This window comes from Pygocentrus nattereri, chromosome 7 (assembly GCF_015220715.1).
Source record: "Pygocentrus nattereri isolate fPygNat1 chromosome 7, fPygNat1.pri, whole genome shotgun sequence".
Lineage (NCBI taxonomy): Eukaryota > Metazoa > Chordata > Actinopteri > Characiformes > Serrasalmidae > Pygocentrus > Pygocentrus nattereri.
The window spans coordinates 10,700,732-10,714,495 of NC_051217.1; the positions used below are offsets into that span (position 1 = coordinate 10,700,732).

The following is a 13,764-nucleotide window of genomic DNA, read 5'->3' on the forward strand; positions in this document are numbered from 1 at the left end:
TTACAGGCTACAGCAGAGGGACGCAGACACATTCTCATATATCAGTATATAACTGTGTGCTTAAGCTCTCAATGAGACTATGGCGAAGGTGACATGCATATGTTACAATGACTATTATGTCAAGTTTTGTAATAGTTTCTTCTCTCCATCACTCACTCACTCTCTCTCTCTCTTTCTCTCTCTCTCTCTCTCTGCCTGTGTCTCTCGCACACACAAACACACACCGATTCTCACAGTTTAGCTGCATCAACCCAGGCCTTGCTCCTGCCAGAGTTTCCATGGTTACTACAATGAACGTTAGAATTTAGCATTGCATTGAGCCTTGGTATTTCTCTCTCTCTCTCGCTCTCTCTCTCTCTCACTCTCTCTCTTCTCTCTCTCTCTCTCTCTCTCTCTCCCTCTCTCTCTTCTCTCTCTCTCTCTGTCTCACGCTTGCTTTTCCTCCCTCTCTCTCTCTTCTCTAGTCTCCCCTCTCTCTCTCCCTCTCCTCTCCCTTACTTCTGTCTTACCTCTCTCCTTGCTTTCCCCTCTCGCTCTCTTTTCCATCTCGGTGACTTCTGTCTTCTTCTCTCTCTCTTTATCTCTCTCCCTCACGCTCTCTCTCCCCTCTCTGTTCTTCTCTCTCTCTCTCTCTCTCTCTCTCTCTCTCTCTCTCTCTCTCTCTCTCTCTCTCTCTCTCGCACGCACTGTCAGAGCGACTGAGGAGTTTTGGGCGGATATCACTGTGAGAGAAAAGCAGAAGCATCTGATTTTCTGCAACTCTATTCGTTTTCTTGTCGTTTTCTCTGCCTTTTCTCTCTCCGTCTCTCGTTTCGTCAGGGCTTTGCAGCAGTCGCAGTGTTAGCTCAGCATGCTCACAGAATTAAAGGTGCATTTGACTCTGAGAAGCGGCTACCCGTCTGAGTGTCCAGAAGAAAGAAGGAAGAAGAGGAGAGTAGTGGGAAATGGAGAGAGTGAGGAGATGTAAAAAAGAGGAGCGTGTTTGCGTGCTGTTGGAATGTCACACAGAGAGAGGCAGTGTGCGGCGGGCCGACAGTTGGACACATGAGTGAGAGGCCTAGCTGAGTGACCTGTGATCTGCGTGCGTGTGTGGGCGTGAAAGTGTTAGAAGAAGCATGAAGAAGTTTGCGTCAGACCGCAGTCTGAATAAGGTCGCGCGGCCACAAAAGGCGTCGGGCTTGGCTGAGCTGAAAAAGCGATGGCAGGTGCAGGTGGGCAGCAAATGGGGGTCTTCACGCAATTTCTCCTCATCCTCACCCTGCCTCTCCTCCACAGCACCGCCGCCACCCAAGAGAGCACCCAGCACTACACTCACCCTGAGGAGCAAGAGCATGACCGCTGAGCTGGAGGAGCTGGGTAAGATGCGCAATATTATTCCTTCCTGCACACTAGAGCCTGACTGATGTAAAAATTTTGCAAAAATTGCCCAATTCACAATTCCAGTAGCCAGTATTATCAGCAGATATAATTTTTACTGCCTGACTAACACCAGTTTTAAAGAGCCAGACATATTGATCACTGATGATATTGTCATCAGTGTAGTTTTATTGTCATCATTGTAGTTTTAGGGCCTGAGTTTAAATAATGGCAGACTTTGTTTGGTTATTCTTCTTTATCCATCACTAGTGACCTTGGCAAGCTTCATTTGTAATAAATATAAATTGGCCTCTTGTTTGAAGGAGATGATTATGCAGTTATACTGAGACAGAGTGCTTGGGCATTTGTAGACTACTTGTTGTAGTGGGGCACACTTTAAATCAAAGGGGGCATAGCTCAACCTCTTTGCTTGTCAGTCTTTATTGAAAACAAAGCTTTTTTTATTTCTGTATATTTCAATCTTTGAGATGTAAACAAAATTATTCAGAGTGTTTTGATGTGAAATGTTCTAGAGAAACATACCAAGGGTCACAATGACTACAATGCAAATATAACCATTTTATTCAATGTCTAAAACCACCAGTAAACCTACACATGTCTTCTGAATATTTATATGCAGATTATTGCAAAATAGTGGTACATCTGGAAAAAAATAAGTTTCCTTTGGGTATTATTGTGGCTTATAACAGCATGTATGTATCTTTCTGCATTTAATAGATTTTATGTTTTATAAGTTGTGTTATAGGTTGAAACTGCGCCTTAAAATAAACATAAAACAATGTCATCAGGCAAAGTATTCACAACAATTTTATGTGCATGGCATTCTGTGAAGAAACATTTAGAGGCATGAATTGCTAGAGACATCTTCACCACTGTGAAAAATTCTGACATGTCAAGTCTCTCTAGACTGGAACATTTCATATCAAACTACTCAGAATGAATTCAATCTTCAAGATAATACAGTATACAATATAATACAAGATACTACAATAATACAGAACTTTTGAACAATAGGTGGAATAACCCTTTAATTAGTGAATTGTGCATTCACTTTTGTGGTCTAATGTGTGTTTTTGTTAGGATACAATGGGTTAGCCTTAAGCATTAGCCTTACTCCATTTGTTTCATGCTTGACAAATATTTTATGTCTTGTTTTGTTGGGTTTTTTTTTTTTAATTACCTGCTGCTAATTTCGCTGTGTCAAAACCAACAAACAACAATTGTCTAAAGTTAAGTGTGTTTCTTTTTTGTCTTGTAAAGTTACGAGGTTTTGTTTTGACATCAACAACATATATTGTATATCTGCAGATACGTTGTGTATGTATATCTATATATACACTGACGATCACACCTACATGAGCTTGTTGGCCATCCCAATCCAAAATGGGAATTAGTATGGAGCTGACTCCCTCTTTCTGCTGTTATAACAGCCTCCACTGTTCAGACAGGGCCTTCTGCAAGATTTCTGGGTTTGTCTGTGGCAATTTGTGAGGTCTGACGCTAATGTTGAACGATCAGGTCTGGCTCGCAATCAAAATTTCAGTTCATCCCAAAGGTGTTCCAGTGAGGTTGAGGATCAGGTGCAGGCCACTGGACTTCCTCCACTCCCAACTCATTAAACTACATCATCATGGACCTCAATTTGTGAACAGGGGCACAATCATGCCTTCCGCAAACTGTTGCCACAAAGTTGGAAGCATATAATTGTCTGAAATCCCTAAATATACTGTAGTACCCTTCACTCAATTTAATGGGCCATGCCCAAACCCTGAAAAACAACCCCAGACCATTATCTCTCCTCCACCAAACTTTACAGGTGGCACTGTGCATTCCAGTAGGTAGTGTACTCCTGGCATCTGCCAGACCCTGATTCATCCATTGGACAGATAGTGAAGCATGATTAATCACTCCAGAGGACATGTTTACACTGCTTATGTTGCTTCAAGAAGCAGTCTGGAACACTGTAGTGAGTGATACAACAAAGGATAGGCGATTTTTATGCACCACACAGCTCTGCGAACTCTTCTTTGTGGCTGAGCCGTTGTTGCTCAGATGTTTAAATTTCACCATAATTGCACATACAGTTGACTGGGGCAGATCTAACAGGGAAGAAAATCATGAACTGCCTTGGGGCAAAGTGGCATCCTTTGAAAGTTTTACATTTAAAGTCACTGAGCTCTTCAGTACAACCCAGAGATGGGGGTAATGCTGAGACATCTGAGCTCAATAATTAAGAGGGGTATTTGCATACTTTTGACCATATCATGTATATTGTAAATATTTGTATAGCTTTGTTAAATAAGGCCAATTTGCGTATGTCTATGTCCACCTACTGCTGGCTCTGTTTTGAGAATATTTGCCATACAACCTGTATTAATGGAAACTAAAAGGCTTCAGAGGAAAGATTACAAATGTAATGTGTGATCATAATGTTTCTGCAGTGTAGTTCAGCCCAACAATCAAGGTTAAAACAGAAAACTTTACAGCTTATGTATTGACTTTTTCCATTATTGTGCATGTGTAATGCACTTGCATTAGAAAATTTGTAACCAGGTTGTTGGTTGTTGCTCAAAATTGCACAGCGTTCCTGAATGTGAACGTGTTATAACATTTATAGACACATTGTTGCTTTCTTGCATCTCTGCATCGTCGATTAGCAGTAAATCCATGGAACTTCAAAATCAGCCAGTTTTATCATTCAAACTATATATCGGTCAGGTTCTAATGCTTACACACACACACACAAGCTCAGCACATGCACAATTGGAGGCGGTGTTCTCTATTACACTTGTCTCTCTCTCTCTCTCTCTCCCTCTTTCTGCCATTTGGTCTGTTCAAAACATCAGCTGTGTCTTTCCCACTCAATCTGTTCTCTTATTGTAATATACACATACAAAAAGAGACACACTTACACCTCGTAACATCAAGCAGCAGAAACCTTAAAATGTATAGCTATATGGTTGTAGAATAGCTTTGCAGCTTTTTATGTTTAGAACAGCTTTAGCAGTTCTGGGGATTATGTTTTACATGTTTTGAATCATGTCTGCTTGAAAACAGACTTTTTCTGAAGAAGAACTGGAGCACTCACAGTTAGGACAAAAAGCAGGGGCTTCTTTTGACTTTCTCTAGAGAAATCCCATCTACACACACAAAAGGGAAATATTTTGACTATAGCTTTTTTCTTTTTACTACAAGTTTTAGGTTTTATGTATTGCATTGCTTACAGTGGATTTGTTTCCTTTGGGGTTAAGTGTTCTAAAAGGAATTCTATGGCACTATTAAAGAGCCCATATCATGGAAAATTTTTCCTCACCTTGTTGAAATAAAGGACTGTTAAAGTTTCAAGACAGACCATTCACTCCTACTTCATACAAGAAAACTGTAGAATATAGGCCCTTTAAATGTTTGGTTTTCCTGTTTCGGTGTCTGTTTCATTTCAACTTTTAACCTCATTTCAGACAATTTACACATAAAATCACAAAATAAAGTGGGCATGTCTGTTTTGGAATGTGTGCCACATTTGTGGTTTGCCACAATTTATTAGATACCTCACATTGCAATAGTCTTTATGACAAGAAGCATGTTAAATCATATTTTCATGAAAGAGATGTTTATATTATTTGTTTGAAAATATGCCCCATTTTGTGCCTGGCATTTGTGTTATTCTCCTCTCTGCGAGAGAATAACACAAACACTAACTGACCCTGTTTTGGCTGCTGTGAGAGTGTAATATAGTAATGCAGTATCTATTTATTCCATGCTAAGCATCTGCAAGAAGGAGGCGAGGAGGTGAGTTATGGCTGGATGTTTCTGGCACAGTTTAAGTGTTTCCTCAGTGTTACTGCTCACATCAATCATCAGCACCATCTCATCTTGCTGTCACTGAACTGCCGTTTAAATGTGTTTTTATCTTATTCATGTTTCTGAATATTATCTCAGTCGGGCATGAGCAAGAGGCCATAATTTACAGTGACAGCATAAAATGTGTTTCTCGTGTTTTTATTGGAGTACTTATGTTCCTATGCATAACTAAGCTCTCATGAACTTGCCTATGATGTAAGTGTCCGTTTTTGGTATAGGTGTGTTTAAACTTGTTGTGTGCGTGATTGTTTGTGCATGTGTGCGTGTGTGTGTGCATGCATTTGTGCAGAAAGGCTAGATGAAATCTTGGCCTCTCAGGAGTCAGTGCTGAAGCCACAAGTGGAGGCAGACTACAGAGCAGCCACAGTGAAGCAACGACCAACCAGTCGCCGAATTACACCAGCAGAAATCAGTGTAAGACCTCATAGAGACTAACGTGGACACCACATAACGATGCACAATCTCTGAATAATTACTGTTGATCGAAATCTCTTTATAAGCCAGACATACTGTACAACACTGCTGAAGTCAGAGATCACCCTTCGTTTATTTACTTTCCAGCCAATTTATTGTTATTAAGGACAAGTTATTAGTTTGTCAAGAGATATTCCTGAGGAGATTAAATATAAGATATTCCACTTGCACAAGAAAGGAGAAAATAAAAGAAAAAAAATAGTAGTAGTAGTATCATTTCATAGTAGTTTATTATTACAAGGATTCTAACTGTGACTATGTGTGTGTGCGTGTATGTGTGTGTGCACATTTGTGTGTGTGTGTGTGTGTGTGTGTGTGTGTGTGTGCGCACATTTACATGTAGTCTCTTTTCGAGCGGCAGGGTCTTGCTTTACATGGTGCCCTTCACCCAGCGCTGGAAAAAGCTCACATGCAGCTGCCCAAAGGCATGTCCAGAACCAAGTCCTTCGGTAATCCTACAACATTATAAACACAACTGGGTTAATGCATGAAAACCATAGTCAAATTCAGAAGTAACCTCAGAAGTAGAGTATTTTGACCTATTCCAGAACTCTTTGATGCTTTCCTAATTTGGAGCATTTCTGTCTTCTCCACAAATGTGAATGCATTTGATTTGTTCAGCTCTGCTTTTATTAACTTTTTAAACCCTAAGGGTTTTTATGTGGGCCCAATTCCTCACTCTCGTAACTTACATATTAATTATAATAGCTTCATAGTTGTTATTAAGTAGTAAGTGTTAAAGGGTAATAACTGAATGATGAGCCCTTATTTTAAGGGTGTCATTTTGTCAGTGTATTAGTTTATTTAATGTCAATCATGGCAGGAGGAGAGAAGACAGACAGGTCCTGTGATTCATCTTCTGAGCCTGTGCTGAGAGACCTTTCCATGCAGCTCTGTCTCTGTCTGTGCAGGAGCCACTGAGGAGGACCGGCTGTCTGCCCTGGCGGCAGAGCATAGGTTTCCCCGGAGCTCCTCTATGACGGACAGCCTGAGAGACAGTCACAGCATCCCTCCCCCTCCCCAGACGGCACCCCCTCCTCCACCTTCGCTCTACTATCTGGACACAGGACCTCCTCCAGCTTTCTGTCCCCCGCCCCCTCCCCCCAGTCGACTTCACGACCCCAGTCGCTCCAGCTTTAAGCCAGGCTCGGAGCCAAGGCTGCATGCCCTGCCGCAGACCATGTCAGCTGAGATGTACGAGCCGCCCCGGCACGCTGCCCACATTGAGCGGCAGAAGAAGGCTCGGTCCATGATCATCTTGCAGGACTCCACCCACCTCCCTGTGGAACCCACGGACATCCCACGGCCTGGCCCGGCCTCCACCCCGCCTGAGAGGATCAAGAGGAAAGGGCGGGTCATCGACAACCCTTATGCCAATGTGGGCCAGTTCAGCATGGGCCTGTACACGCCACCGCCCAGCAAGCCCCAGCGTAGGAAGAGCCCACTGGTGAAGCAGCTGCAGGTGGAAGATGCCCAAGAAAGGGCATCGCTGGCCCTGGCTTCAGTCCATGCACGGGAGCACTCGCCCACGGGCCGGCTGGTGGCCCACCACACCAGCAGGGCCGAGTACTACCAGCAACAGCTGCTACAGGAGCGTACACGTGCCCAGGCTGAGGGGCTGCTACAGGGCAAAGGGCCTTTTGCCGCTGCCATCGCTGGTGCCGTTAAGGACAGGGAGCGGCGCCTTGAGGAGCGGCGGAAATCCACAGTCTTCCTGTCCGTGGGCACAATGGAAGGCAGCTCGGCCACTCCTGTAGAGGCTCCCTCCCTCACACAATCCCATTCTGTTGATGAACGCTTGCTGACTAGTGAGCTCGGTCACCTGCCTCCTCCTGCCTTGGCACTGCGACCCTCTCCGGGCGGCACCACCTTTATCCACCCACTGACAGGCAAGCCCCTGGACCCCAACTCCCCGCTGGCACTTGCGCTGGCCGCAAGGGAACGGGCTTTAACTTCCCAGAGCCAGTCCCCTGCCAGCAGCCCTGAGCCCAGGACTAAACATGAAGCTGCTGGAGGGGTGTTGCTCATGGACACCCAAACCAAAGAGGCAGAGCGTTCAGAAGGTGAGGGGGAGCTTGCCTCACCCCCCTTCTCCCCAGGAGGTAAAAGGAGCTACACTCCTGCCCCTTCTAGCAAAATCCAGTGGGGGACACCCACCACTGCAAGAAAAGAAATGGAAATAGGAGCAGATAAGAAAGACGAGAGGAAGGTAGAAGACAAGAAGAGCATGATCATCAGCATTATGGACACATCACAGCAGAAGACTGCTGGGCTTATTATGGTTCATGCAACCAGTAATGGACAGGCAGTGGGACTGGGTCCAGACCGTGTTTCCCCCCCTCCCAAAGGTATGCGAACAGAGAGCCCGAAACCTATGCTAGCTGAAATCAAGCGTGCAAAATCCCCTAGTCCAGAAGCAGCCTCCACAGCCACTCCAACACCCACCACACCCTCAACCCCCCAGGGTCTGCCTGGTCCCTCCTCAGATAAACCCCTCCAGCCATCCTCTAGCCCATCTTCAGATAAAACCTTGGCCCAGGGAAGCTCAGAGGAAGATGTAGAGCCCTATACAGTCACATTACCACCTGCTATGCTGTCCTCTAGTGATGAGGAGACACGGGAGGAACTTCGCAAAATCGGAGTGGTTCCTCCACCAGATGAATTTGCCAATGGTATCCTGGCAAAGGCACCGGAAGCTGCTGTACCTCCATCTCTTCCTTCGGCAGGCAAGCAAACAGTTCCCTCAGACTCAGCCCAGGCCCCTGCCCCTTCGACAGCAGCTGCTGCCACAGCAGCACAGGCCCCCGCCGCCATCGGCCCACCAGCAGCCTCAGGGAAGCCATCTGAGCCCCACCTGGGCCCAGAGTCTGCTGCTGACTCTGGGGTGGAGGAGGTGGACACTCGTAGCTCCAGTGATCACCACCTGGAGACCACGAGTACCATCTCCACCGTCTCCAGCATGTCCACACTGTCCTCAGAGAGTGGTGAGCCCACCGACACCTACACCTCCCATGCCGATGGCCAGACCTTCATCCTCGACAAGCCGCCAGTGCCTCCAAAGCCAAAGCTCAAGTCCCAGCTCAGCAAGGGCCCCGTGACGTTCAGGGACCCCCTGCTTAAGCAGTCCTCTGACAGCGAGCTGCTCTCACAGCAGCACGCGGCTGCGCTGGCTGCCGCCACGGGGGCCTCAGGCCCGCCAAGACCCCGCTACCTCTTCCAGAGACGCTCCAAGCTATGGGGGGACCCCATAGAGCCCCGTCCGCTTGCAGGCGCAGAGGAAGGCAAGCCCACTGTGATAAGCGAGCTCAGTTCTAGACTGCAGCAGCTCAACAAGGACACGCGTTCGCTTGGAGAGGAGCCTCTTGGAGGCTCACTCGACCCTGGACGCAAGTCGCCTGTGGCTGGTGCCAGGTAAGGAGTCAGCTTAGTAGGGTCATCAAGCTCACATTCAAATTGAGTGTAGAATATTTGTTGTTGGGGTTTCCATACAGACCATTCATGAAAATCTTACAAAGGGGCAGATTTATCAAATGAGGCACAAATAGCCATGGGGGTGGCACAAGTGGCCAAGTTAGTAGTATTTTTTTATGACCATATGTAAATGAAAACTGTTGCAGCATCTCTGCAATGCTGCTATATAACCTGTAACAACTCCTTTTTATAGAAGAAACAATGGAGAAAATATGCAGTCATAAACAGTGCAGTTGTTGACCTCATAAACAAGCAATCAACCCTCTCAACAGTGACTGCAGATTTGGTCTCTGTTTTTTTCCTGACTAAATCTGCAGTCACTGTCAACAATTACTTCTGTGTTATTTGGGTCACAGCCTAATGATGATTATTCCATTCTAAAGGGGTTTGGCATTAAAAATGAAACAAACAAAAAGCTGAATTTAACACAGTTTTTGTAAGCATGCTCTGTTAATAGAGGCTATTGTATTTAACTGGCAAGGCCACTTTTTTCATAAAATCTGCCATTTCAAATGAAAAAAGTGACTCTTGACGTCTCTGCCTTTCAATATACATAATCACTCTGGATTGCTAGATATATAAACAATTTTTCTTTTTGTGAAATTACATTTGCACATACTGTGGTAGGCAGCAAACCATTATGTAGAAGCCTTTGACTGAATTTTGACATATTGCAAGAATGGTCCATTTTGTAATATCCCAATATTTTACATAGGATGTCATTTTGGGCAACTCCCTGAATTGTATGTGAACAGTCAGACGTCTCAAAAATAAACTGTTCCAATTTTCAACTGAGCACAAACCGCATTGTGTGCCACACTGATAAATCCCCCTAAGATGCTATGTGACGGCATTGTGCGCAAAGTCTGCTGCCACCACAAAAGTGAGATAAATCTGCCCCATCACTCTGCTAAGACTGTTGGAGTAAACGTGGACGTGTGATGTATGAAAAAGTTTCACTCCGACCAAGTTCTTGCAGAACTGATGCATAGCTAGGCAGAGCTGCAGCTTTCACTGGCTCTTTCAAAGCAATGATGATAAAATTTCCCACCTGTTCTGTTAGCATCTTTGAAAAATGTATTGAAAGATTGTATCCAATGAGATTTAATATTACATTTTCCAGTCTTTTTTTTAACATATTCTCTTGATGCTGGCAACATTCTATACATGTTCCTATGTTAACAGTTAGAATGGAAGAATTAAATAGAACCTGCATCACATGTGGGTATGTGTAATAAGATATGTGTATGGCTGACATTAGCATTTTTAAAAATCTGTTTAATTTCTGATGGACAGCAGTCTTGTTGGAGGTTTTGTCCTGCTGTAGTATTCTACTCTTGTCTAGTCATCTCAGTCAGTTAACCTACATTTAACCTAATTGCTTTATGTTTAGGCTCAGTTATCTGGCAGATATATCTTGAGCCAGACTGCAAATTATAGTTTACAGTGTAGCACACATGCTAACAGTGGTTGATGCTATTCTAATTTTCAAAGATCTGTGCATTAGTGTTAGCCTTCATTGCCTCATCTGCTATTTAGTCACGTTAACACATAAGAAAAGCTCTGATTCATCCTGCTTTGTCTCTACAGCAACACTGCTTCCATTAAAAGCAGGTGCACATTAAAAATTGAGATTTGCATCTGTAATAACTGCAAAATCAGTTCTTGCCTAAGCAGCAATGATCTAGACGTTGTGGACAGACTGATGTGCAAACTGTACTATGTGCAGGAGTGGCATTCAGTTATGAACTCATATTTAACCTCGAGATAATTCAGTCTTTTCAGTCGCCTCCTGCTCTTTAGGAAACATGAAAGGCTAATGTTTAAATTGCTTTTTTTCATTGAGAAGTTTGGAGCTTCAGCAGTATCTCAACGCTCGACGGTTGCTGGTAAGTAAAGGAGACTTACTAGTCTCTTAGCAGAGCTGTAGAACTTGTAGATCACCAGCGTAGGAACTTAGAAAGAACTTCCCACAGCAGGTCCTCTCTAGAGGCTTATCTTATGGGAATACACAGGCATTTTCTGGCACAATGGTCAATATTAATTTATTTCTCTGTTCTTGGTTTTTTATGCACCACTAATGTTCTTTTTTGTTAATATCCTGAAATACAACTGAAGCCCTTTATATTCCTACAGATGTGACAAGGACATGGAAGAGAGTAAACCTTAGCTTTTAGCCCACTAGGGTAAATCAAACATCATTCCTATTATTTTCTCATCTCAAAAAGCTATTCACTAATCCCACATTAATGAAACAACCTTTAATGGCACTTTGCTTTTAGTAATAACATTCTCCAGGTCATCTGTTGCCTTGTCCCCCCCCTGGCCAGTCCCTAAAAAATGTCTCTCTCTTATTAAAATTATCATGTCCCATCTAGCACATTTGATTAAAAACTGTGTTCTACTTTTCACCACGTTGATGTTCCCATCCATCTCTTGTGTGTTGTGTAGGGTATAGTTATTGGTCCTGTGGGGTGTTCACATGGTAACAGAGGGCCTGGAATGCACTCTCTCACCCTCCGACCTATCACCTGAGTGACTTCTAACTTCTGCTACCGACCTCAATGCCCCACCTCTCTCAAAACACATCTTCAGCTCTCTGATAGTAATATCTCATCTACTTGTCCCACTTTTGAAACACTTAAACAGCACAAATATTTCTATAATAGTGGGTATGTGTGTGATGCCACTGAGGGCCAGAAGTGTGAAAGTTGTGATGTCACTGAAGGCATGTGATGAAGGTGGCCTCTCCTCCTCATCAGCATCAGTCATTTCCTTACGTGGAGTCTGTATAGTGTCCCAGTGTTTTTCTCTGTCCTCATTCCTGTTCGACCTCACTCATTCATGTCTAGGCTAGTGCTTGCTCACGGTGGGGTTTAGGATTCATGATATGTTCGTGCCGAACTCTGCCATGTGGCTCTTTGCACCATTCCTAACACTGTCATTGCCTTTCTTTGGAGAAATTGTTGCTCTGTGCATTTCATGGTTTTTATGCTTTTTGGTTCTTTTTTTCTCTTCATTATGGCACCTGACCCTAGACTTAGACATATGCAATATATCACCACTGTAATTAATAAAACCATTTATCTCCAAAGTGCTCACTTTACAGGAGAAGGTAGAAATGTTCTTTAGTTTAGTGTACGTTAATGTAATTTTGGACTATTGGCCCACTTATCATGAAATGACCGGATGCCGTGCTCAGTGACATAGAAAAATAAAAATGGTAAAAAAAAAAGAAAATTTTGTTTTGAAATAACAGTGATATTATGTAATATAAGTATTCCAACACTGACTGTTGTATGCTAATGTTCAGCACCATTTTGACTAGCTAGGCAGACCATATCTATCCAAAATTGAACTCCAGAGGAGAAGCTGAAGTCTGGGGCCAGCTGTTGATTTGTCTCATGGCTTTTGGTTGGTTTGACATTGTTGATGTGAAATGCCTGTCTGTTTCTGCTCTCTCATGGACTGATGCTAACCAACCGCTCTTTGTTTATCATTGCCTCTATCTCACTCTCTTTTTGTCTCTCTCTCTCTCTCTCTTTCTGTATCTCTCTCTCCTTCTTTCTCACCCTTTCTCTCTCTATCTCTCTGCTCACACTCTCTCTCTGCATGCCACGCTGCTCTGTCTAGAACTGAATCTGAGGCTAAGCCCCGGAGGGCCGGGCACCTGTGTAAGTGCGCATGCGTCATCTCATCTTCCTCTCTTTCCTTTTCATGCCCTGCCCCCTCTTCTTCAGACAAGCCCCGCTTCTCTACTCCTCCACCTGTGCCTCGCCCACCTGTGTCTCGCTGGCTACTCATCTCACTTCAGCCATCACATTAACATCTACACTCACAGTTAAGCATAGTTAATCACACAGTTAAGAGATTGGGGGTCTGTGGTTAAGGCTAAGTGCAAGTTGTGTTCAAGCTGTGTTTATCTGAAACATTATTCTTGACACTTGGTCCTTCTTGCAAGATTGAAGAGCTGGGAAAGACAAAATCAGGGATTGAAGTGTAGATTTCCATGACTCCTAGCAACAGAAAACACTTTTAAGCAATAAAGTGGTGAGTAGGGGTGTAACAATAGTCAGCTCACAATTTGCTTCACAATTCTGAGTTTACAACAAAAGATTTTCAGAACTGGATTCAATTAAGAAAAATGACTGCAGATGGAAGTGCATTTTATAGCACTGAATGTGCTGCAACCAGACTCATTGCAATCTTTAGCATGTTTTTACATGACACATGTTTGCATCGCAGTATTTTGTGTCATGATGTATTGTTATACCCCTAGTGGTCAGTGCTGAAATAGATTGATAGTCACTGATTAACTGAGTGTTGTGATTAGTCATCAGTGGGACATATTCAGTGTGTGACAAGAAGTCAGACCGTCGCTCTGTTTATGTTGGAACCTTCTGTTCAGTCATTTGAAGGTTGAGTTTTCCATCCCTTCCCTGCTTTGCTGTCTCTCTCTCTCTGTCAGTTGTATAGGTCGATGGGCTGCTCACCTGATGCATGTTACCTTGCTTGATATGCTCTACCAGGACTTACATATTTGAAGATAACAAAGTTTTAGTTCCATTCATATTTCATCTA

The 13,764-nt window shown here is 43.8% G+C and overlaps 1 protein-coding gene across 6 annotated transcripts in view; it reads left to right on the plus strand.

Annotated features, from left to right (window-relative positions):
• Positions 1-13,764, plus strand: part of shank3a (SH3 and multiple ankyrin repeat domains 3a) — a 284,439-nt gene that overhangs the window by 265,267 nt on the left and 5,408 nt on the right. For 2 of the 6 annotated variants that reach the window (XM_017718888.2, XM_017718970.2), the window contains 5 exons: positions 1,276-1,356; positions 5,143-5,166; positions 5,528-5,652; positions 6,056-6,161; positions 6,624-9,123. In XM_017718888.2, the coding sequence (XP_017574377.2) occupies positions 1,276-1,356; positions 5,143-5,166; positions 5,528-5,652; positions 6,056-6,161; positions 6,624-9,123 (2,836 nt within the window). Of the gene's footprint in view, positions 1-1,275; positions 1,357-5,142; positions 5,167-5,527; positions 5,653-6,055; positions 6,162-6,623; positions 9,124-11,032; positions 11,370-12,816; positions 12,858-13,764 lie in introns of those variants that run through there. The other 4 variants (XR_001858864.2, XR_005130467.1, XM_017719278.2 and 1 more) reach the window with 4 other exon arrangements.